At 40.8% G+C, this 26,455-nt stretch overlaps 1 protein-coding gene across 10 annotated transcripts in view; it reads right to left on the bottom strand.

Annotated features, from left to right (window-relative positions):
- Window positions 1-26,455, bottom strand: part of THSD7B (thrombospondin type 1 domain containing 7B) — a 603,973-nt gene that overhangs the window by 296,271 nt on the left and 281,247 nt on the right. For all 10 annotated transcript variants that reach the window (XM_083703772.1, XM_083703773.1, XM_083703769.1 and 7 more), the window contains one exon: window positions 473-647. In XM_083703772.1, coding sequence (XP_083559898.1) covers window positions 473-611 — 139 coding nt within the window. In that variant the 5' untranslated portion in view covers window positions 612-647. The remainder of the gene's footprint in view (window positions 1-472; window positions 648-26,455) is intronic.

Here is a 26,455-nt window from a genome sequence, read left to right as displayed (position 1 = left end):
ATGAAGAAAGATTTATACTCAGAGGAGTCAACTTCATCTATGTTCTGAAGAGCTTGAACCACCTGATATTCTGAAAAGGCAGTTTGGCTCAATGTATCTAAGTTAGGGATTCCCAAATCGTGATCCACAAGCTTCATTCAGGTGCTCTGCTGCACACCTGTGAAGAACAGCAGGAGCATTGTCACCTGGAAGGTGAAGAGGACAAATTGGAAGTGACAAGAGGAAGAGGCACTTGAAAGCGAAGGAAAGGGGTAGCACCAAAGTTAACGAGGAGCTAAAATTAAGATGTTTGATATTAAAAAAAACCATACAGTACATTATAATTGCTACAACAGATAGGTAAAATCATTAAGTGGACCTCCAACACCCGCAACAATTTTCCAGTGGACCATGGAGGTAAACGTTTGGGGACCACTGGCCTAAACTCACACAGAATCACAGTCACAGTAAGGAAGAATATGCGCATCCCTACCTGTTTTCCAGACAAATGGATGCGATTTCCTGCCTTCCAAATCAGATGTGTGTAATAATAAGAGAGCAAGCACAACCAAGCACCTTCTTGTGCTCTGCCATGCCCAGTGAGCGCAAAGCCAGCTATCCCTTAGAACCATACTTCATGAAGTTCAATCCAGATCACTTCACTATTCCTAAAATAAAGAGAAGGGAGGTGGGAAATAGAGAAAGAGTTAGTTAAAGAGGAGCAGAGTCACCAGCTAACCCTTTAAATATGCCACTTGTACAGATTTTATGAAGGAATGTAGCAATCTTGTAGCCTATGGTATGGGTCAGTATAATACCATGTTCATAAGAACATTCACCTCAAAGTGGTGTCTCATATTTTCATACACATATTGCCACTTAAACGTCAAAAACAAACATGTACAGTGGTACCTCAGGTTAAAGACGCTTCAGGTTACAGACTCTGCGAATCCAGAAATAGTACCTCGGGTTAAGAATTTTGCTTCAGGATGAGAACAAAAATCATGCTCCGGCGGCGTGGCAGCAGCGGGAGGCCCCATTAGCTAAAGTGGTGCTTCAGGTTAAGAACAGTTTCAGGTTAAGAATGGACCTCTGGAACGAATTAAGTACTTACCGTAACCCGAGGTACCACTGTATATGATAAGAAGCTGGGATTGGCTGTATATACAACAAGACAAACATGGGTGGCACTCACTACAGCAAAAAATGTATGTGGTTTCCCCTATGCAGAAGTGACAGCCAACTTGAAGCAGGCCCTAATATTTCACTAAGGTATTTTATACGCCGAAGAATTGATGCTTTTGAATTATGGTGCTGGAGGAGACTTTTGAGAGTCCCATGGACTGCAAGAAGAACAAACCGATCTATTCTTAAGGAAATCAGCCCTGAGTGCTCACTGGAAGGACAGATCGTGAAGCTGAGGCTCCAATACTTTGGCCATCTCATGAGAAGAGAAGACTCCCTGGAAAAGACCCTGATGTTGGGAAAGATGGAGGGCACAAGAAGAAGGCGACGACAGAGGACGAGATGGTTGGATAGTGTCTTCGAAGCTACAAACATGAGTCTGCCCAAACTGCGGGAGGCAGTGGAAGACAGAAGTGCCTGGCGTGCTCTGGTCCAGGGGGTCATGAAGAGTCGGACACGACTAAACGACTAAACAACAACAACAACAAGAAGTCTTACACTACATGGTTGAACTACTTATTACACACAAAAAAGCACATATATCCCTGGACCCTGGTAGCCCTTTTCCCTTCAAAGAAAGAGTGTTTTAACGAGGAAGCGACTGGAGAAATGGAAGAGATTCTTATTCCCTGCCTGCTTGCCACCGCCACTCTCCACTTTCACAGAATTTCTGCAAAGGCCCTTTGAGATTTGATACTCTTATTTCTTATTTACCTTACTAGGATATTTAATTTAATCCATCGCTCTAGTGGAGATATACCACTTTGCAATAGCAAAATTAATATGACTTGGGATATGAGGTGGCATCAAATGTCACTTACAGTGACATTTTGAGGAGAATATGAAGATCTCTGCAAAGCAGAAGTGATCCAGGTTGCTAGCAGGGTTTTCTGGGTCCAGTACACTACATGTGCATTTGACCCTCTACCACGTCTACAAAAGAGGACACACACAAACTTACATGACAGCTGTGTATGCTTTGTGCCATTCTCAAAGTTAGGTAAATTTGGGGCAGACAGCACCAAAATAAATCAGGGTGATGTTTGATAGACAGAATGTCAACAAGTGCAGCTTTTCCCAGATTTACATTTCCTTACAAGATATAGCTACATCTGTTGAATTTCTGCCTGCCACACAGCTGATAAAGGCACAAGATTCTTCCAGTAGTCTTGTGCCATCCCTAAACCATGTAAAATTGAGTTTCATGAGCTGCAAACCAGTTGTTTTGCTTTATTTATATTTGCCTAGAAAAGATAACAAAGAGTGTACAACACTAAAAAAATACTATGAGGATAATCTTGCATAGGGATACAGTGGCCATATCCACTAGAGCAATAGCAGCATATCTTCTCTCCCTGTGACAGAATAATTATAGAGTACAGGATTGCTATGTCGGTATGTTAGGACCCATATTTGTAATAGGAAAGCATACTGCCAACTTGCAGGATGTTTCACAAAGCTGAAATACAAATGGTAGCATCTCAAACACCAAAATAAATGCATCAACAAAAGTCAATTGCTTTGTTACCAAGAACAAATTTATAAAACATTGAACTCCCTTTCCCATTCCATGCATTTATTCTGCCTGCCAGGCATTTATCTCAGATTCTAACATTTTACATTTGCTACTGGTCATTTCCCTCATGTTTTGTAGCGTGAAGCTTCATATCTCATAATACGAAGAGTCAAATATTAGGAACAGGTTTCGTTCCACAAAAGGTTAGTTGCATCATTTTTGGTGCTTTTCTTTATAGTTATCAGTTATTAAAAGCTTCTTTCCAAACTATTACATTTGTAACCTTATAAAATGAACTATTATTACTATACACAATACATGGTGTGCAGATAAGGCAAAGATAAGCCTGAAAATACCACACAAAGTAGATGTACAAAATATAAAAAAAAACCTTTTTTTAAAAAAAGATAGTTTTATTTAAATTACTCTGAAACAGTCTCTATCATGATAAACGTATGCAATTATATTTATCAGATAGAGGCTACCCAAAATGGAAGTGAAATGACATTTTTATCTAACTTCATTCACATATATAGCTTAGCCAATAGCAAATGGCAATAATTTAGAAGCTATAGAGATGGTCTTGCTGGAAAAGAAGCAGCAACGTAAGTTAATTTAGCTATTCAATGGAGCTTCTCTGTGAAAACAGTAAACACTCATTCAGCTTGAATTAGGGTCCGGGGCCTGTGCTAGGGCAGGGAAATAATTGCTACTATTATTTAAAATCTCTCCTGCACCTCCTGAAGCGGCTACATCATTGGATGGATCATTGAGAACTTTGGAATACTAACGCATTCAGAATTTCCCAGCTAATTACAATCTGAGCCCCAACCTTACTGCAATTCAGACTCAGCCCGTACTTAGCTCAGCCCTAGTCACCCTCTCCCTTTTCTTGCAGACGGTGACAGCTGCAAGTAAAAATGTATCCCAGTGCCCATGATCCTGCTGGAGATGAATATACTACTAAACTGTTCTTCCCTGAGTTGAGCAGGTTCATAAACTGAAAATCCCAGATTTTACTGCAGAACCCAAATCCAGTAAGAACATTTGTATATTGCTTTGTTCTTGTTTCTGCATGTTATTGAAAAACCACACTCATGCTACAATACTGGCATGCCTACTGAACACAGGGGAGGTGGCTTATGAGTAAACTTCCAACAAGCATAAAACACCTCCCCCCCCCCCCCCCGTAGCGCCACAAATCCAACTCAATAGTGTAACATTGGAAAGTGTTGATCGCTTCTCATACCCGGGCAGTTAACTTTCCACAAGGGCCGACATTGATGCCAAAATCCAGCATTGCCTGAGCTCGGTGAGTGCAGCTTTCTCCCAATTGAAGTGCAATGTTTGGGAAACCAAAATGCTTGTTTGCAAAGCATTTTGTAAAGTACTTCCAACCTTACAGTATGCTTGTGAAACATGGACCACTTATAAACGCCATCTCCAACTCCTTGAAATATTCCATAAATGATGTCTCCGAAAAATTTTACGCATCACTTGGGAATACAGGCGAACTACTGCCAGTGTACTGGAAGAAGCAAAGATCACTAGTGTCGAAGCAATGATTCTCTCAAGGTAAATCTAAAAAAATGTAGTATAAACACCAACAATTGGGAAACACTGGCTTGTGAGTACTCCAATTGTAGAACAACCTTTACCAAAGGTGTTGTGGACTTTGAACACGCTCGAAGTTGGGACGAAAGGGAGAAACGTGCTAAGAGAAAGGCACGCTTGGCAAACCCTCACCATGATCAACTACCACCCAGAAACCTATGTCCCCACTGTGGAAAGATGTGGGGATCCAGAATTAGCCTCCACAGTCACTTACAGACTCACTGTTAAGACCGTGTTCATGGAAGACAATGGCTGGAAGGAAATTTGTATATATCATGAGGCTGTTGCTTCTGTTGTTGTTGTTGTTTAGTCGTTTAGTCGTGTCCGACTCTTCGTGACCCCATGGACCAGAGCACGCCAGGCACTCCTGTCTTCCACTGCCTCCCGCAGTTTGGTCAGACTCATGTTTGTAGCTTCGAAGACACTATCCAAACATCTCGTCCTCTGCCGTCCCCTTCTCCTTGTGCCCTCAATCTTTCCCAACATCAGGGTCTTTTCCAGGGAGTCTTCTCTTCTCATGAGGTGGCCAAAGTATTGGAGCCTCAGCTTCACGATTTGTCCTTCCAGTGAGCACTCAGGGCTGATTTCCTTCAGAATGGATAGATTTGATCTTCTTGCAGTCCATGGGACTCTCAAGAGTCTCATCCAGCACCATAATTCAAAAGCATCAATTCTTCGGCGATCAGCCCTCTTTATGGTCCAGCTCTCACTTCCATACATCACTACTGGGAAAACCATAGCTTTTACTATACGGCCCTTTGTTGGCAAGGTGATGTCATGGAAGACAATGGCTAGAAGGAAATTTGTGTATATTATGAGGCTGTTGCTTCTAAGTCTCAGCATACTGTAATTTCTTTAGAAAGGCAGCAAAAACAGGCTGGCGCTTTCTCTGTCATGAATGTAGAGATTATATCAAGTCAGGGAAAACAGGAATAAATTACACCAGGCTGAGCCAGATTCTCATCTCTCATATGCCAGGTTAACTACTTGGTTCCAATAATTTGCACCCAAGTAAAATAGCAAGATCAGAATCACATGCAAGGTTTCCATAACACAATCTGACACACTAAATTTTTTGTCAAGGTGATAAAATAAAAACGTACAGACACCATATGCCAATCCACAGCACCATGAATAAATTGCATTAGGGGGCCTCCAATTTTCAGATTAAAATTAAGTTACTGTTTATCTCAGCTTCCACATGCAGTAGTCTGGCTGATGAAGCAGAGAATGCTTGTGTATTTTCCATTCAGCATTCAGCAGGAGATATATATGACTTAAATGCAAACAGGTAGTATACCCTGCCATTTCAAATTCCTTTCATGCATTCTGCCAATTGATTCACCCCTTTTGCAGATGAAAATCATTAAGAATAAATGACAATTTTAAGCTGAAACTGTGCTATGGAAACAACCTATTATTATTATTATTATTATTATTATTATTATTATTATTATTTCCACTTAACATTTCTTAACTACAGACTGATTACAGAACAAAAAGAGGCTGGTTTGTGAAGGGCTGAGCTGCTGCAGGAAGGGGGAAAATCAGAAGGGGAAAGGCAAAGATTGCTTCTCTTTTTCTAAAGCCTGTGGATCAGTGGTAGAGCATATACTTTGCATGCAAAAGGTTATAGGTTCCATCTCCAGCTAAGACTGGAACTGTCCCTTCCTGAAACCCTAGAGCCCTGCTGCCAGTCAGTGTAGGTAATCCAGAGCTAGGTGGAGCAATGATCTGACTTACTGTAAGGCAATTTCCTGTGTTTAGTAGGAAATGCTTGCGAGTTTATGTTGTAACACAAATGGAAGTCCTTTTGGGTACAAAGAGCTCACCTAAGGCAAGGGAGTTAAGAGGGCATTTTGACTGTGTAGAGAGTAGGAGCGTGCATTTGCTCAGATACTGAAGTGATGCAGCAAACTTTGAAGATATTCAGACGATAGATATAGATATAGATAAAGATATATAGTATTTGCTCACAAATAACTGTAGTTCAACATCCATCCCTGGCTTGTATTCCAGCATCTAGGAATACCAACACATTGTGCATCATTCCTCATTATGTAAGAACTATCAGTGTGTACAGAAAACCTTAAAACAACCATTCCACAATGTGTGTCTGCAATGGATAGTATTAGGTAGATACCATAGCAGGGGTGGGGTGGGGAGGTCATTTAATGTTGAGATAAATTGCTTTGCAGTCAAAGACCTGACTCATTAAAATCTAGTAAGCAGGTTTTTGAGTCTCTTTCTTTTAGTTTTTAGTAAGATTGTGCCCCCACCTTACATCATTAGTTGACACCACCCCTGCAGAGTTATGAAGAACTCTTTAACAATGTGATCCTCTACATTTACTTTCAGAAGAAAACCCCAAGGAGTACGAGAAGCCTTGTCTCCAGGTATATAGGGTTGCAATGTACAGAGGAGTGAAGGCTGTTGTAATAAATATATATCTTTCATTCTGTTGATATAATTAGGAAGAGAAAAGAAACCCACACATTTCCTACTTTAGTACCACAAACCTTGATTTTCAGTGTACGACCTGGAAATTTAATGAAGGAAGCTTTGCATTTAGAAGTTTAATTATGAACTCGGTTAAGTGGATTATAATGAAAGATATCTCTAGCAAGGGAGTCCAAACAGATGCATTACGAATACATTAAGGAAAACACCAGAGAATGAACTTTCCATCAGCAAAAAGGTTTTTAATTAAAAGAATCATAGAACAGAACTCTTCTGCGAAGTGATATTACTCTTATACTCCATTCTATCATTAGGTACTTCCAGCACATGCAAAGAAATGACTCCCAAGTTTGGATACGTTCTGAAAGCACTGCATTGTTTTTTCCATATTTCCTGATAGTGTAGATTGAGCAGGTCATTCAGAAAGATGCAAGTGAAGCCAGGCTTGTTTCATCTGTATGCAAATATATCACATTACACCGCTGCCCATATGCCTGCACTTACATAATAAAACCGTAATCAAAAGATTGGGACAGATTCCTTACACTACAGAAAATTGAAAGGCAGCACGCATAAGTGAAAATATTTGGGGAAGCGTAAATATGATACAAACAATGCTCAGAAATAATGCCTAAATAGCCCTGGAAGTGAAACTGTTCTGCATCTTGTACCTGCGATGCAAATGAGCAGAGAACAGGGAGTAACAAGGAGACAGTGGGAGAAGCATCAATAACATTGTTCGCAATATTATTTATTTTGCGTGTTTAGAGAGTACCCCACCGCTTGACACAAGTGATCGTGTGTCACACTAGCAAAAAAAATACAAGCAGTAAAATAACACTGAAAATAAAATGCAAGTTGAAATTATGGGGAAATGGAAGTAAATGGTTAATAAGTGGCTGAAATAAAAAGCATACACACATAAACAAACACATGTGCAATATATAAAAATTAATTTGCAGATTACAAATGTTTTTTTAAAAAATTTAATTATCACCAGTGTTTCTATAAAAATACAATCATGTTTAAAATAAAATCTTACGCTTGTATTTAGCGTACGATTGTGGCTTAATCTCTTAAAGCTCAGCAACAGATTGGCCTGCTTCAGATGTAATATCAGACTATGGTTCACTGTTCCATGAACGAGCCTCACAGGATCCTCTGGCCAAGCATTTCCAACTTCCAGCAAGCTTCACAATGTCTTGCTTCCCTCCTTCATTTAAGGCAAACCACAAATGGCCACATTATCTGAGCTGGCAAACTCTGACCTTTGAGTCCCCAGCAAACCAAATTCAAAACGACTTCCACACAGTGGCGGAGCTTCATGCTCCGGCACCGGGGGGGCAGAGAGCAGGCGGGGCAGGGCTGGCATGCGTCCCGGGGGTGTGGTCACGACCTGGGGGTGTGATGTGCCGCCCGTAGTGGTGTGGTGCCCAGGGGGGCAGCCACGATGGCACCTGCCCGGGATCACGCTGCCAGGCACGGTGCGCTCCCCCCCATGCCTCTTCCTCCGCCAGTGCTTTCACAATGTGTCTAGTTCTCAAATTATGAATCTTTATAACAGCCAAACAGCATGGCTACAGTATTTGCTTTCTGTAGGAACACTACTTTGCCAAGTAACCCTGTTGCTTCTAGACAATTCTAGAAGCATGGATAGGAAGTGTGCATTCCAAGTATTTGTTGTTTTTGCTGAAACAGAGTCTTGCAGCACCATAAAGACAAACAGATTTACTGTGACATAAGCTTTCGTGTAAGCTCTCTAGTCCACGAAATCTTTATGCCACCATCAATCTGTTAGTCTTTAACATGCCACAGTACTTTTTGCTGCTTAGCGTTACAGCCTTAACTTTCAATATGTATCCTTGCTTAGAATCCTTGCATGCAGAGGAAAAGTGTCAAGTGGAAATCAGTCTCTGGGTCTCTAAATAAAGACAGTGTATGAGGGCTGCATGACCAAAGGACAGTATCAATTATTTAAATTGCCTTGCTTTAAAAATCAATCCACCACACACACAACATTCAAAAGCCAACCTCCCATGTTGTTGGCTCTGTGGTTAGTTACTTAAACAAAAAAATGCATTAAGATGGCTTGGAAGAGGTAGGCACCTTTAACCCTTGGATATTAATAGCAGAGCAATGCCCATCTGTCAGGATATAGCTGGCCACTGATTCCAATGTGGGCATTCAGGTGCATCATCAGGTCTCACAACAGTAACACAAAGCACCTATACAGAGCATTCCTATTTTAGGGATTTCCATCTCTGAAAGAGAAATATGCTCCCAAAATATTGTTGCCCAGAACAACCAAATGGCTTCCATGTGCAATCAAGTTGGCACCAGATACTCCCATATTATTATTCTTTCATTTGTAAGCAAAATAAAAAATAAAAATGGCTACTTCTGGAAAGCCCCATCCTTTTAAACATGTTTATTGTTTGCTAAATATTCTTGCTTGAAAAGAACCGCTTATTTACCAACAACATGCCTTGTTCTCAAACAATTCAATAATTACTACTGCAAATGAGAAAACAGATCCTATAGTTGTATTGTGCTCACTTACGGTAACAAGCCTTGAAAACAATTGGGTTGTCCTTTAATTCAAGCCCGTGACCACTGCTTTTTGCAACACTTTTACCTTTCACCCTCTACAATGACCGTTCGGTAGTTTCAGAATAAAAGCTACTGGCCCATGTGCAAGGCTGACCTTGTTCTTACCAAGATGACTAGTATAACTATGGCACACAAAGAGGAACACTGCAGATTCTCCAAAGAAAACTTTTGCAGAACCATACCCTGGCAAGGGCAATTATCTCTTCAGTTTGTAGGAGACCAGAGTTCATGTTATATCATCACTGGTCCTATCATTTTTGACCTTCCCTGCTGTCATACCCATTATAGTTCAATTAACAGAGGAGCCCTGCAGTGGCTTGATGAGCATCTGCTGGCAATACCTGGCAATAATTCAATAAGAACGCACCATAGGAAGAAATAATGAGAAGTCAACTCGGTTGTTCCTTTTCCCCTTGAGAATGCAGAGCAGCTTGGCTTATGGGAAGGAGCACGACCTACAGAAAATGATCCACTCATTTCACATTTCGGATTTTAAACATGCTATTACCACCTGAAAAGATGAAGGCTTTTGTTTATTCTACCTGTACTGAAGTCAAGATGTTCCTTAGTCCTGTGACAAAAAAAATCCTCTGACATAAGCATTGCTAGTATATGCTTTGTAAAATGGAAAGCTTAATTCTTAAGAATTTTACAAGCCTAGCTATACCCATTAAATGACTAGCAGCAGAACTTCTCACTGCAGATGAAATGACCAGGCTCACTTCACTCAATGCACATATGCAGAGCAAAGAGAGCATGTGTATGGATTCCTCATTAGACTTCCATACTCAATGGGGGGATGTCACAGGCAGATTTAGGCTGGGCAAGTGACATGAGGGTAAGGCACAGTCCTGTTCCTTCCTCTATGTGCAGACCTACTTCATGTGTGTCTGATTTTCACTCAATCCCATGAACTGCTCAGGAAAATACAGAGTTAAGTATGAGTGCCTCTACTGGTTGGAACGCAGCAAGATTTGCTAAGCAGACAGGAGGCTGCTCCGCCTTTCTTGCTAAGGATAGGTGTTCAACAGCAGTGGCAAAGCTATTATGTAGTGTGTGGAGTCCTAACACAGTAATAATAGCACTACCTGGGACAGCTTCCATGGCTGTATAGCTGCTTCTTTGGTGATTACTTGTAGCCGAGTAAGATTGTTTTCCATCAACACGGGTTTAACAGTGAGTTTATGACTGTGGAGGCCAATTCTGGATCCACACGTCTTTCCACAGTGGGGACATAGGTTTCCGGGTGGGAGTTGATCATGGTGAGGGTTTGCCAAGCGTGCCTTCTTCTTAGCACATTTCTCCCTGAGTTTGAGCGTCTTCAAAGTCCATGACATCTTTGGTAAAGGTTGTCCTACAACTGGAGTGCTCACAAGCCAGTATTTCCCAATTGTTGGTGTTTATACTACATTTTTAAAGATTTGCCTTGAGAGAGTCTTTAAACCTCTTTTGTTGATCAGCAGCATTACACTTTCCATTTTTAAGTTCAGAATAGAGTAGTTGCTTTGGAAGACAATAATCAGGCATCCAACAAACATGACCAGTCCAATGAAGTTGATGTTGAAGAATCTTCGCTTCTTCCAGTACACTGGGCATTAGTTCGCCCATCTTCCCAAGTGATATGTAGAATTTTTTGGAGACACTATTGATGGAATCTTTCGAGGAGTTTATAAATGGCTGTATAGCACATCTGACCTCAGCCCACTCAGACCCCTCTGCTGCCACAGCCATTCACTTCCCCCATCACTCCGCCTACATGAAACCTCTCCTAAAATCCCTACATTGGTTTCCTCTTCTCATTAGGATGCAACACAGATTCCTTGTCCATTATCTCCAATGCCCTCCATGGCCTTGCACCCACTCTTAGTCCACACTTAAATCCCAGTATACCAATGACTCCTGCTTCTCTAGCTCCATGCCATCCTCAGTTGCCTGAAGGCCTGCTGCTCATGCAGAACAATTCCATCCTTTCTCTCTTGCCATCCCCTCTGCCTGGAAGTGCTATGCAGTTCTTTCCCAGTTGAGCACCATTTCCATTACCCTTTCCCGTTTCTTCCACTATTTTGTCTCTCACATATTAAAATGTTGATTGTAGACTCCTGGCAGCAGCAAGTGGTCATCTTGTGCTTCACAAAATGAATATAGATTGATGGCAATGATTATGAGTCAAAACTCTCCTTCCTTGGAGGTTTCTAAGCAGAGGGTGGATGGCCATCTGTCATCGATGCTTAAGCTGAGTTTCCTACTTACAGGAGGTTTCACTAGAAAGATGGCCCTTGGGTCCCTTCCAGCTCCATGATTCTATATTTTTCTGCTTCAACAATATTTCATTATGTTCCTATTATTTTATGTAATTGTATTTTGTATAAATTATAAAAATAAAATAAAACATGTTCTATTTTCATGGTTTACATTTAAACAAAACATTAAATAGCTACCTTTCTACTGGTAGGGTGGGGGGCATGGGCATAGCCAGGATTTTTGTTAGGGGGCAGGCTTTTGTTAGGGTAGCAGAACCTCAGATTCGTATTGATTTTTACTTATTTGGGGGCCCCCTTGGCTATGCCTCTGGAGGACCACAGGAAGGAAACAAGGTTGGAAGGGGACCACGGTCAGGAAAAGTTTGAGAAACACATGATTCTCCCACTCCCCAATTCATTCTCACAGCAACCGTGTGAGGTAAGTCAGCCTGAGAGCTTGTGGCTGGCCCAAGGTCACACAGTGAGCTTCATGGCTGAGTGGGGACTAGAACCCAAGTTTTCCAGGTCTTAGTCTAACACAGACAAGAAGAAGAAAGATGGCTGTGAAGAATAACTATATGAATTGCCAACACTGCACAGAACTGAAAAATAAGTCCAATAGCCATATAACATCCCAAACACTTTTCTGGTATGATTATTCAACTTGGCCAGTTACTGTTTAATCATTATGCACGTTGATACATCGTTGGTGGCGTACTTATTATATTGTCATAATTTAGTGAGATGCTAAAATAATAATTGAAGATGGGAGTTTAGATTTCATTAAATTCACTGGAACAGGGAGTGCATTCTTTAGTTTAATTTGATTTAAATGTATGGCAAATTAATTTCCAATCAATTCTGTAATAGCATTTTAATATTTATAAGAAATGTTCATTCTTGTTTTAAAGGCCAGTTTGATTTTGTCTTATTTAATTTGGCCTATCATCGGAACAAGACATTCAGTTTCCTGCTCCAATGTAAAACCTAGAGTTGATGCAATATGAAGCAATAACAGCACCTGTCATTTACACCATGTTCTACACAGCTTTTCATCAGCAGGATCCAAAAGTGAACTCATTACAATGAACCTGCAGAACAAAAATCACACAAAACCACAATAGAGAGGATTAAACATTTCCTTTCCTTTCCTGCTTTATCAGCCTTCCCATCTGCTCAGAATATCAGACTTCCTTCATCTTCCGACAACATGTGCCCTTTTTTAAAAGTTCTGCGAGGCTTTTCTACAGCCTGTTTCCATTTGCAAATATGTTGGTGGAGTTCAGAATTTGTAAGAATTCTCACTTTGAAAATCCCTGCTTGTTGACATTGGCCAGAAACTTTCACTATACTCTTTCCAGCACCTCTTTAAAGCATTTTTGTTTCAGTTAGTCTACCAAGATACACAGGTGCTGATGTGTTTTTATTTTTTATTCTTAATTTTAATTACCTTTTAAAATGTTTTTAATTATTTCTTTTTAACTGCTTTATATTGATAATTTTTATTATTTCTTGCAAACCACCTAGAGGTTTTATTACTATCAAGCAGTATAGAAGTTTTGCTAAATAAATAAAATAAAAAGACTTCTCCAACTCAGCAAAGCAGTAGCAGGGTCTTCTGCATCCTCCTCCTAATAAAGTGAGGGCCATGTTCATTTTTGAATGCATCTGACGGGGAAACAATGTGTGTGAGTGCACAGCCAGTTCGGAAAGGATAGTAGCAATCTTACATCTGTTAAAGACATTTTTGTTCAAAGCCTCAAAATAGTACGGAATCATATGCTATTGAATGAGTTAGAGCTATATTTGTTACATGATTTTTCTTCAATACATGAACCTCAAAGAGCATTTTAGAAGTGGGCTGCAATTGCTCAGGGTTGAAGGGAGAGAGATTGATTCTTAAGAAATGGCAAATCTATCGCGTCCCACTTTTAAAAGATGAGGATGTCGCCATGCCAGAAATTGCTTCATGTGAGCACCTTATTTGTAAGATTAATGTCCAAACGGAAGATTTTCTCTTACATACAGAGAAGCAGACATGCTGAAGAGGTTTCGCTTGCTTGCCATTCTTCACCTTTCTCCTTTAACAGGAGTCCTTGTGTTCTGTTGCCTTTTCAAAGATTGGGGTTTATACAGAAGTATCAGGTGAAGAAAGAATACTCTTTCTAAAGATTCAGATATTAAACAGTGATGCTTTCCTAACTAGCAGTTTTGAGAGTCTTTGACAGCCAACCATTCCCATCTTCATCTCTTGCCATTAGAAATAGTGGGAAATAGTGTCTATGGGAATGGGCCTCAGCTCAGTGACAGAACTAATGAAGCATCTCTCTCCAAGACCTGGAAAGCCAGTGCCATTCTGAATCACTAATAATGGTCTAAATGGACACAAGACAAATTTCTGCACTCCCTAAACTAACTAACCTAATTAAATTAAGAGAACTATGTAGGAGCTGTACACGTTTATAAAACTGTTTTAGCCTTGTCTTAGACCAGGGATAGCTAACCCTCCATCCAGATGGACAATGATGCAGATTGCAATCCAATAATATCTGGAGGTTGCCTACAAGCCAGAACAGCAAGAGCACAGTGAAAGCAGCAATCCCTCTTGCTGTTCTGGCTTTGGGATAGCTGCGCAGCCTGCATTCGCACCATAAGACGCACACACATTTCCCCTTACTTTTTAGGAGGGATAAAGTGAGTCTTATAGAGCAAAAAATACGGTAGTTATATGGGGTTTTTTTTAAAAAAAAAGTTCAAAATGGTGCTTAAACCTGTTTCATAAGAAATAGAAATGGGGGTTATCTAAAGGTGTTAATGGTATGTACATATGGACCCTTTTTGCCTGGCACTTTGTCCCCCAGGTTTTTTAGACTCATCTACCAATGTATTTGAAACCAAAGGGGCACATTGGTTCCCAGGTGTGAATTTTTTTTCAGCTCTCTTACCCCACTACAGCTGCAGTGAAACAGGGGTGGGGAACCTGTGGACTTTCAGTTGTTGTTAGATTCCAACCTCTGTTCCAGCTAGGATGATAATGGGAACAGTCTTCAAAATCATGAATCAGGGATGATGGACTCCAATAGCAGCCAGAGAGCCACAGTTCAGTATGCCTGCAATAGGAGGATACTATCTCATTGCCAGGGTTGGAATAAGATTCAACTGCCAGTTGTGTTGGCTTCTGTACAAAGTGTGGGAATCCTGCCTTGACCTTCATCTCAGGCAGCAAAATGTCTTGGGCCAGCCCTGATACTACAGCTACTAACTTTTTATTCACCCCATTTCTGATATGTTATGCAAACCACAATACATTGTGTAACTGCACTGCAAGAAGTCTTCAGCAAGAGTTCACAGATCAGTACAAATATATGCATTTTCTCCTCCTGCTTTCAGTTCTTTAGATGCAAACCATTGTTCCCAGTGCTGCCAACCAAGTGTTGAGGAAGATGAAAGGGCGGGAAATGCCAAAAAAATAGTCTGCTCTATTCTTTCACAGCAGTCTGATCTGCAGAAGTCATCAAGTGAAGGTTTTCAGGGCAAATGAAGGTTTCCATAGCATGGAGATCAGTATTGTTACCTAGAGTCCATAGAATAAGGAACTTTTAAAGACCAAAAAGTGGAATAAGTGAAAAAGGCAGCCCTAACTGTTCCTACTTAAAATGCTTCATGAACAAAGTTGCATTTAGCCAAAGCAAAGCAAGCAACAGAACTCATTATCTGCTCATTAAGTTTGAAGAAGTTGTTCAATTGTTAACTTTCTGAAAAACCAGGCAATACTTACTCATACTAGAATCACTCCTGTACCCACTATTAACTTTGGTGCGTATAACATCAAAAGGAGGGGAAGGTGGGAAACATTTCAGAGAATTGTGTTGCTTTTATTTTATAGCACTTTAAACCTATTTTTTTAATTCTGCTATATTAGATTTTGTTTTTTCATTTTATACCTGAATATTGTTTTTATTCATTTTACATGATGCCTCAAGGCTTGGAGAAGAAAGAATATATAAATAAAAATACACAGCATATCCATTCAGAAAGGCGCATCTGTTAAGCACTGCACATAGGATGGTAAAGCTGCAGAGAGCATTCATATTTTTGCCAAGACTTCTGGCTCACAACAGTCAACTTGCTAACATATGAAACTGCTGCACACTCGGTCTATCAAGACTGTTTGGCCTATCAGGTCCTGTACTGCTGCCTAGCTAAAGCTCTCCAAAATCTCGAGAGAGATTTTAATTGGAAGATTTAAACTGAGACCTTCTGCAGTGGTTGCATGTGCTCTACCACTAAGCAATGACCCTAATTTTCCAAGGGTTCACCATGGAGGCACCATGGAGATTTGATGCAACTCAAAAAGCATAAAGCTTCCCTACCAAACTACACATTGTTGGACTAGTTGCATGCAACTAGTGGCCGCAGATGGGGATAGGTCTTGAACTCTGCACTGGGTTCATCAATTACATTCACAGGAGATGGTATAAGCATCACAATGCAGATCTACATCAGGAGCACGCATGGATATATTGGTGGATTAGGGTAATAGTCTTTGAAATCATATTGCTTTCAGAGATACAATGAGTGACAGGGGTAAAGAATAAGATTTAAGAGAAGAGCTTCCTTTTCACATTATGTCTCCAATCCATGCAAAATATGCATACCCAACAGCCATGCCTGCATACATAGAGCCCTCTTAGAACAATGTTCAGTGACAAAGAGGGGAAAGGGTGTAACCCCATGCTATCTCAACGTCTCTCCTGAATGTCTGTTCAGGACAATTGCTGCTTTTTCTAAGGGAAATTCAGGAACACAGCCCCAGCAGCTAGATTGGAAAGATGAACTTTAAACACTGCCTCTATCCAGCTAGTTTTTTCAAAAAACCAAAGATTACATTTAACAGCCAGTCAGCCCATCTGTCACTATAGTCCAGACAACATATATAAGACTTCAGCTGGAGTTATGTACTTGCAGAGCTAAGCAGTTGTAAAGCTAACTCACCAAGACGCTTGGAGCTCTCCAAGGTCCTGCAGTGGTCTGGACGCTCTGAACTCCTGATGGGCTTCTGACTGGCTTCCACTGTAAGCCTAGGATTCTCACAGAACAGGACATCAAGACAACATATCTAGAGTTCCTAGATGATCTCCTATCCATGGCCAAACATCCTTCACTTCAACACGGTTGCTGCATCATATGCTATCAGACCAAGCTACAGGATACATACACAAAAACCCTTCTCCCAAATATTTATCAAGTAAAAACCTATATCTGTATAACAGTTGCTTAAAAACTAACTGACTCCTGGGTTTAAAAAGAAAGAAAAGCACTCTTGCCACAAATGTAAAATAAAAATCTAAAGACACAGCCAGCCACACATAATCTATTATTTAATTATAAACTCGGATAATTACTGGGCAACAACACCACATCCTTAAGAGTCACTTGATATCCTTTCATGTTTTACAGCAAACATTCTTTTCTCCATCCCAATTTAAGTTTCAAGGCAACTCACACTAGAAGCTTCATCAAATCATTCTGGGACACAAAGCAGCTTTTTCTTCTCCTAGCAGCAACATATCCTAGTAGATATGTTGAGGCTGAAGCACCAGGATTATTAACCCTCAAACAATGGACATATCACATGGGTTTTGTAGGAAAACTCAGCAATCATTTTTAAAAGTCATGGAGCTCACATTCTATCTTAACCCTTATAAAACGTACTACTATCTCATCAGTGCTTGTGGCAAGATTTTAAGGGCCCCTCAGTGTATCCTTTTAAGCCAGGGGTGAGGAACCTGTTGCCTTCCAAACATTGGTGGACTACATCTCCCATGATTCCTGATGATTGGGCATGGTGGCTGGGGCAGATGGGAGGTGGGACCGAACAACAGAGGGGCCACAGGGGCTCCCCAGCCTTGTTTTAAGCTGAAAGAACTATTCAAAGAAAGAATACTCCCTGGTCTTCTAGGGCGATCCATGCAGTAAAGGAGGCCCTACTGGGGTGGTGCAGGAGCTCATCCAATGGACACCTAATCCCCACCCACCCACCCTGATGAATCCAATCCTTAAGTGCCATGTTTACATTCTAATTTAGATCCTTCCCTCTTCCATGCATGAAGCAGCAAACACTAGTTGCTTCAGACACCTTGTGAAGACTTATCTTTTTGCTCTGGCTCTTCCTAATCCCTGGGATTGGACCATTTTTGCATCTTCTGGATTTCTGTTCGATCTGCCTTCATATCCATTTTATGTGCTTTGTTTTACTGGTTTTAGGTTGTGCTTTTGTTTTAGTGTTTTATGATAGATACCTGCTTGGAGATTTTTGAAATATTAAGTGGCATATAAATGCAAATAAATAAATAACTTCTATATATATTTTTAAAAGAGTAAAGACCATCAAGGTTACCCTCTTGACTCAAGAAAGGACTGGCCTTACATGAACCCATAACATATCCGATCATCAGTGAGTTGGCATCACCAGTCATGTATTATGGCCTGCCAGTTACTTTTCTCATCTACCCACCCAACCTGTTTTTGCCATCCCAGGCAGGCAACAAAGCAAAAAAAACAACAACAACAACCCTCAAGGCTTGCTAAGCACCTGATAAGACAGAGTATATATGGGGCTTGGTGGATCACTAACTCTTAACAGTTCTAGTTAGAGCAGATTTTGTTGGACTCCCATCAGCCTCTGTCAAGCATGCTCGAGCGTCATGGAAGATGGGACTTATAGTCCAGCAACATCACTCCTGTCAGCCCCAGTTAATGGGGATGATGGAACTTGGTCCAGGAACATCTGGAGGACCACAAGCTCCCCATCTCTGTGTTACAGTTACTATAGTGCAGTGCAGAGAGATGAACTGCAGAGGTGGGTTCTGCAGATGTCTTGAGAAAGCAAACCCAACCACATGCCACAGAGGAGGCTTGGCTTAGCTATAGAGTCACTGCTTCTGCTTGTGCATATAAGAGATCAAAATAAAACTCTCAATTCATTTTGTTCCACTTATTTTCAGGAATCTCTGCTGCTTTTGCTGCAAAACAGAACTCCGGGCAGCATTCTGACAGGGCTGACAAGTGGAGTACTCCACTCCGGTGGCGCTCAACCTCCCACCCAGGCTCATGGGGACATAAATCACCTCTTTCCACTGCAGTCCCAGTGGGACTGTACATATGCATCTTTTTCATGTATTTATTATCAGGATGCTGGGGTTATTTATCACTTCAGCCTGAAGACCTGCCCTGAATTGCAGAACTGCTACACATGCCATAAGGTAAGCCATAATGCTGAAAAATGACTGTTAATATTATGGATGGTTCTAGAGCTCTCCCAGTTTTCAGTTTTAATTTCAGTAACACATTTAAGAGGATTCTACTTAAGGGACACAAGTTCTCAAGCTGACACACAAGCCAAAACAAATAAGAGGAAAAAGTTCTCTAGCAGCTCAATTGTTTCCCTTTGAATGGACAGCTGCAAGGGGATGGGGGAATGACTAAGGCAGAAGTGCCAATTCCATCCACAACTACATACCATTTCGGGGGGGGGGGGGAGAGGGCAAATCCCACACATTTTTTTTTTAGCTATTCCAATCAACTGCAGACTTTCGTCCTGGGCATTCTGAAATGCTTGTCCAGGGGAAGGGAAAAATTTATGTGCGCATATATTTCCTTCAGTTCTCCTGATAAGAGCTTGATTGATCCAATGCAGACGGTGGGAGCTTTATTGACAACCTCAGGTCTGGAACTTGCCATGCCATTCATACTGCCATGGAACAGAAGGAGGGAAGAAATCTGACTGATCATCAAGCAAGCCTTCTTAAAAAAATAAAATAAAATGACACAGAGCAGGCAGCTGACTCAGACAGGTGACTTGAATTATTCTAGCAGATGATGTGGGATGTCAGAAAAGGTCAACAAATTGGTCAGTTATTTGATTTATTATTGATGCATTTTGAGGGCAGATTTTCTACTGCTGGTTTCAAAATAATTCGACTTTAGATAGTATGTATCTTGATGGGGGGGGCATTTGCTGCTCTGCCAGTCAGCCATGAATTTTTAAAAAGCAAAACAGAAATGTTACCAATGAAAAAATAATCTGCAGGAAACCACTTCCCATTGACTAGCACATCATCAGGGTACAGTCCAAGAGATGATCCTGTAATGATCACCATCTCTCGGACAACAGTTTACTGTTTGCTTAGTTTATTGTCTTGACCATAGGTCGCAGCCTCCCTTCGACGGGGGGAAACACATAAAAACATTTAAAACCACACCACCAGCTATCCATGGCAACCTACGGTATATGCCTTATTGCTGGTGTAATCTGTTAAGTGCAGGAGTTCAACACGACAGCCCTCAGAGCCACATTCCCAGGGAGAGTTCAAAAATGAAGGCCACAGTGTTGATCCATTATTACACTTACACACACACACACACACAGAGAGAGAAAGAGAGAGAGAGAGAGAGAGAGAGAGAGAGAGAGTGCAAACAGCAGCAGTACATAGCATAATACTCAGTTTATTAATACTGCATGACTACAAGCTTGTGCAGTTATTTGAGGTTAAGCATTACTGAACTCAGTGGTGCTTACTTCTGACTGCATAGGATTAATTTATAAACACACCAAAATTTAGCAAAAGATTAGCTTTTAACTAGAAGTGCAAATAAACTGGCGAATAAGTGTCATACTTAAATTGCCAGCATGAAGTAAGAACCCCATCAAAGGAAAGGAGAGACGTATCCAGCTTCTGTTTGAATATTTACCTCCTAGGTCCAGTTTGCACATATCAGTAAGCCAAACTGTGGCTTAGCACGAGCAAACGTGTGGGCTCTAAGGGAGAAGGCCGTTGCTGCTTTGCTCCTCCTGCAGCGCTGCTGGTGCTGAACTGATGTGAGCTAAGCCATGGTTTTGACAGTGTTATGTCCAACCTGGGCTCCTGGTTTATATTCCCCAGACAAGCCATGAGTAGTGAGCCACAGAAGAAACTCTGGCTACAGCTCATTGTTTGGCTGGAGTGAGAAAAACCAAGACCCCAGGTTCAGATGTAATGCAAAGTCAAGCAATACTTACAGTAGTGTGACAGCCAGGATTCTGAGGAGGAGCAAAGACACTCTCAAAGATCTGAGAATAAAAAGAAAACCTACAAAGTTATCCAGTTACAAGCTTTGGGTCAATCCCTTCATTCCCTCCATATCTGCTCAATTCAAGAAGACATATTTAAGACTGTGCTTTGCTGGCCCTACACACTGGTGCAACTGAAACAACTCCCCCTGTTTGATGCTCACAATTTTGATCGCAGTGAGCATGCAAAAGCCACACACACATACACACACCACACCACACACACACACAGCCAAGATGACAAAACAGAAGCTCTACCTGTCCAATTAACCAATGGTCAAGAGAGTTAATGGGTTGAAACTAATAGTATGCTAGACTTTGATTGCAATCTATCGTCTGGCACATGCTTACTGAGTAACATGTGCAAGTCCTTCAGCCCTCAATTATCCCCTTTGCCGAGAGCATGTATGGAAAAAAAAATCTTCCCACTGGATTGCTAAGAGCATGAATGATACACAGCGGAGACTCACCTTTCTCATTAAAGAGTGTGCATCCTTGTTCCCATTCTTATACTTTTGTCAGCTCCCTTTTCTTCTGAGCTTCAGCCCTAACTCAGAACCACTTCCATCCAAAGAGATGCATATTAAATGTGTTCTAACGATGCATGCAAATGTTACTTGGGAAGGATGTATCACAGCATGTATATTATTATACACATGTATCACAGCAAAGGTACACACATTATATATTATGGGTGAATTTTACTGAATAAACTTCTGCTTGCTAATTAGAGGCTATGCCCCACCACCTTCTTACTGGGACCAAGCCCAAAGCAGAAAAGTCTTAGAGGATGAAAACCCCTGGGCCTATATGGATTAAAATGAGTACCTTTTGGCTGGCTTATGAGCCACTCAAACCTCTGGAACAGTCCAGAATATGCCACAGAGGACTGCAGTTGTGAAAATTGGGACCTATGCCTTGCACATGCAAAACAACTTTTTGCTAGAGCTAATTTCCCATAAGATACAAGCCAACGAAACAAAAAGGTAAGCCTAACACCATAACATATTTGAGAAGAAGGATTAGTTGGATTCAGGGTGGAATTTTCCAAAGCCTACAGCTGATACCAAGTTAGACCTCCATAACATTCTGCCATTCAAATCCTTTAAGAGGCTAACATTATGTTGCTAGCTTGTATAAAAGCAGAACTTCTCATAAACTTGCAAATGGTCATACAACATTAACTCCAGCAGATGCAACCATATGTTCTGGTGATAAAACAGAACAATACCAACAACCAAATGAAAGAATGCCACCCATTAATTTTATTTGGAGTCACTGGATATTTTCCTGATAAGATTAAACTTCATTTCATAGACTTAGTAGCAAACATCAACAGTGGATTAAGACAGAGTTCGATATTCTTTCTAATTTATTTATAAAAAACCTCCCAAAGAGAAGTAGGACATTAAATGTTCTTGTAAAATATATGGGGAAAGGATACTAATCCTTTTGAAAATTGATACAAAGTTAGTTTATTTTTAGTTTCTATTTTTTATAAAGGAAATAATACCGGCATCAATTCATCTTTCTATCCAGTTATGTTATACAGCACAGTCACTCTTCATATAAAATTATTATAATCCTCCACTAGACACCATGGATTTTTAAAAAATTTTTAGATATATAGAAATAATATTGCTGTATATTACAGCATTCTCCAGGATCAAAGATTTTTCTATAAATACATATTGGTTTAATCCTACTTAAACTCTACAGAATCTCTCCCTGTGGATTTGGTCTAGCAATTATATGTGGGAACCGGGTTCATTTTCAGTGGACTCCATTTGCCTCTACAGCAATACACTTAATGGTTTCAATTAAATAAGATCAAAATAGGGTGGTAGCTAGCTAGCAAAGTTTTATTATTTAATGATTTTCCCTTTATATCTTTGAATCTTGGTTGCTATGGAAAGATAATATCTCAAAGTATGATGCAATTTCTTTGTAAACAGGCTACCAAGCATGCAGCAGATGACCTGAAAACCAATAAAAGATTCACCTCTATCACTGAAATCTTCTGATGGGATATTATTGGTGCTTGCATGTGCCCCTTGAGGCATTGCCCTTTAGAGGGGCAAACCCTGTCCTGCTGAACTCCTTGCCAAGAGAGATTTGGCATGAGCCATTCCTGCTTTATTATTATTTTTTAGGTTGGCCTCATCAGATGATTGAGTTGGATCCACTACAGCAGGCATCCCCAACCTTCGGCCCTCCAGATGTTTTGGACTACAGTTCCCATCATCCCTGACCACTGCTCCTGTTAGCTAGGGATCATGGAAGTTGTAGACTAAAACATCTGGAGGACTGCAGGTTGGGGATGCCTGCACTACAGCTCAACCATAAAAGTTAATAGTGGATGGGGGGGAATGGTGAGCTAAGGGCATTTAAAGACAGTCTGAAAGAAAGGTTACATGATTCCTTCACAACATATCACTTTGAGAGATCATCTAAGGCTTCTGCTCAGCTTTTACTGATTTCCAAAACCAGAATTGTTCAGGTGTACCACAAATTTTTTGCTCAACCATAATTCTTTCATATTTCTGGAGTTGTGCCTTCTTAAAATAAGAAACAAATTGCATACAGCAAAAATCACCAGCAAAAGCATACATCTGCATAAGCTGATTTCCATTCTCCTATTAAAATTAACCTGCATTTGACCCTCCTAATGGGACCAGGTTGATATGGCTAAGATTAATGAGTCAATTATTTTTGGACAAGGTACAAGGCACACAAACTGCTTTACTATTTAATATATAGTAAGTATGCACCTTTTACAGCATTTGACACCCATAAAATAATCTGAGGCTATTTTTCAATAAGACATCATAAGTGGAAGGCTTATCCTGAAAATACAGAAACCACTGAGATGAAAAGGCTAAAGGATAATGGTATAGTCTGAGCAATCCTTAAAATGATTGCTTTTAAAGGTTTTTCCCTGGCAAACTCCAGCATACACTAGTTTATGTGCAACAAGGTATAATAAAAATATTCATGGTGCCATGAGACATGGGGCTCACCTACATGTCTTAATGGCTCTGAGGGACACTCACGATGGCCATAACCTATAATTTAAAGGAGGGGTGGAATTAAGAAACAACTCCTTAACCAAAACAGATAACATTTCAGAATGCACAGATATTTCAGCGTTGCTCGCCAAGTATTTTTAACTGCAGCAAAAGAACAGGGCTGTTGTATAGTTCTGGGTCTCAGCAGGCATCCCTCTGAGAGCTCTTAGATCTATCACTGAGCCAGCTGATATAGACAAATAACTGCCTGTGCAAGTTGTCTACTCATATAAACAGTGTGGCAGAGGAGATACTTACATTGCCCGTAGCTGTTTCACAGTGATGGTGCCCTGCGATCCCTTTTCAGGAAAGTAGGCAAAAGGAAACATCTGTACTTCTGCTAATGGGAAAGGTGGGGAACCTCAAGCCTAGAAGCCAAATGCTCTCTTTATCCTCCCTAGGCCACAACTGGATCCATCCACATTAGTGCTGTGCTACGCACTCCTCAAATGTCTTTGCCTCATTGGAATGTGTCCTTGAATTGTCATCATGCCTCTCGCTTGCCTGGACAGAGAGACAGACACCCCTGACTTTTGCATGGTATAAAGGTAAGAGGCCCATCTGTGCTCCTCTTATCTTTGCATCTGGTCCCACACACCAGACAGCACCTCCATGATGGGATGCAGTGCTCAGGCTGAAAATGTTCCCCTCCTCAACTGTAATACCACACCATCTGGCAACTTGATTGCGTATTGTTAAGCACCAGGATACATGAAAGGGAATTCAAGCAGCTTGGCCCAAGAAGCTTGCACACCAAAGGCATTACTTTATCTTTCCTACATTGCACTACAAGCCATATAAAGGACAGAGAGAATGCTGCTTCTGATCAGCCCAGCAAGGCCAGGTAACCTAAGAAACCAAGAGGGTAGTGGTGGCTAATATGTGGATCTCCAGTTACTGCAGGACTACAAGTTCCATAATCCCTGACCAAGTGCCATACTATCTAGGGCTGATAGGAGTTAGAAATCCAATAACATCTGGAGAGACACAAGTTCCCCACCACAATAGGGGCATGGCTGTCTCCATTGACACAGCTGCTCCAGGACTGGTTCCTCATCTTGTCCCATGGAATATGCCCCCATCTCACCTCACCCTTCTTGCCTACTAGATACACAACCTGACAGCCTTTATTTGACTGTACTATGTGTCTCTGGCCCTTGATCTGCATGTACGAGAACCAAACCCCCAATCAGATCAAGGCCTAAGTCTCCCCCTAAGAATCCCGGGAGATGTAGTCTGTTAAGGATACTGAGAGTTGTCAGCAGACCCCTATTCCTCACCAATATTCCCCCAATATTCCAAATCAGCAGCTCTGCATTTACTTACTATAACTGGTTATTGCCATTAAACTTATACAAAATCACAAGCTATCAGATATTTTAAAGCAAATAGTCAAATCAAAAGATTCCCGATACCATTTTTTAAAATATACATATAAGAACATCACTCTTGCTGAACTGGAATAGAAAATAAAAAGCTGATCTGTAGTGAGTAGGTCTTGCAATAGTGAGTCTTGCAAGCCCCAGGTGTTTTCCCTATTTTTTAATTATTATATTAGGTATACACATAGTCTGTGCTCACTCACCATGTAAATCCAGAATCCCCAAAGGGCAAAGCTCTAATCATTCTCAATCGTCCCAGGAATTCACAGCGCAGACACAACATTTCTATTTTAGCCACTCTTACAACAGGTTTGTTTTAATTAGCTGCTTCTTAAAGAAGAAAAATAAGGTGTTAAAAGTCTGGCAAAATTATTCTGTGAAGCCTTCAACACATTCTGGAAGACAATAAAACAATCTTTCTGCATTTCCAGACTTGTCTTAGATCAGCAGTTTTTTAAAATACACATTTGAGTATGGAAATGGAAAATAAAAAAAGATATTTCAAACAAAGATCCTGTTAAGCCCTTTTGAACCACTTAACCTATGCTTGAACCTCAATAAATTCACACAGCATAGACTTACTTCAACAATTCCCTTAATCCTGTTTAAAAAAGAACTAAGCAATGAATCACATAGAAAGAACCAACTTTAACAATAAATAGTGTGATCCTAAGACTTGCTGTGCCAACAGAACGTAACAAATTATGTTGGCGCTACAGACATGATGTATTAGCATCACAAACCAACACACCAAATACTATGCGTGGGGTCCTTCAGTACACTAGCAGTTCAGGTTGTATTTGTGCATTTATAAATGGTGCCTGTCCTCACTTGGCAAACAAAGAGAATTCGAAACATAACAGTTGTGTGCTTCTTGACTACTGATTTAATCTCTCTGCACCCACTGGTGATATAACAGGTTGCTCTGATAAAGCTCTGAAAGAGAGGCCTGCAGCAAGTGTTTCTCCTGATTCAAGCAAAGAGGGCTGGGGGGGCTGGAGGCTGGCCTGAAGTTAAGAAGAGAGTGCACACATGACACAATAAGTTCTTTTTCTGCAGGCGATAAGTGTTTGGGGCAAGATTTAAAGGCCCACTTTGAAGATAAGCAAGGTTCGGTCAGCTCATGAGAGACTGCTTGGGAACCCTCCACAAGCTGACCTGCCCCCAGGAAGATCAATATATTAAATTAAGTCCTCTCTTTGGCATGCAACAAACATGGAACCTTTTGATTTCAACCATTTCCAAAACAACCTTGGTTGCCTCTCCAATTATGTAGCCGGTGTCACATA

Source organism: Podarcis gaigeae, assembly GCF_964106915.1.
Source record: "Podarcis gaigeae genome assembly, chromosome: 1".
In the NCBI taxonomy this organism is placed as follows: domain Eukaryota; kingdom Metazoa; phylum Chordata; class Lepidosauria; order Squamata; family Lacertidae; genus Podarcis; species Podarcis gaigeae.
This window is presented reverse-complemented; position numbering and strand designations above follow the sequence as displayed.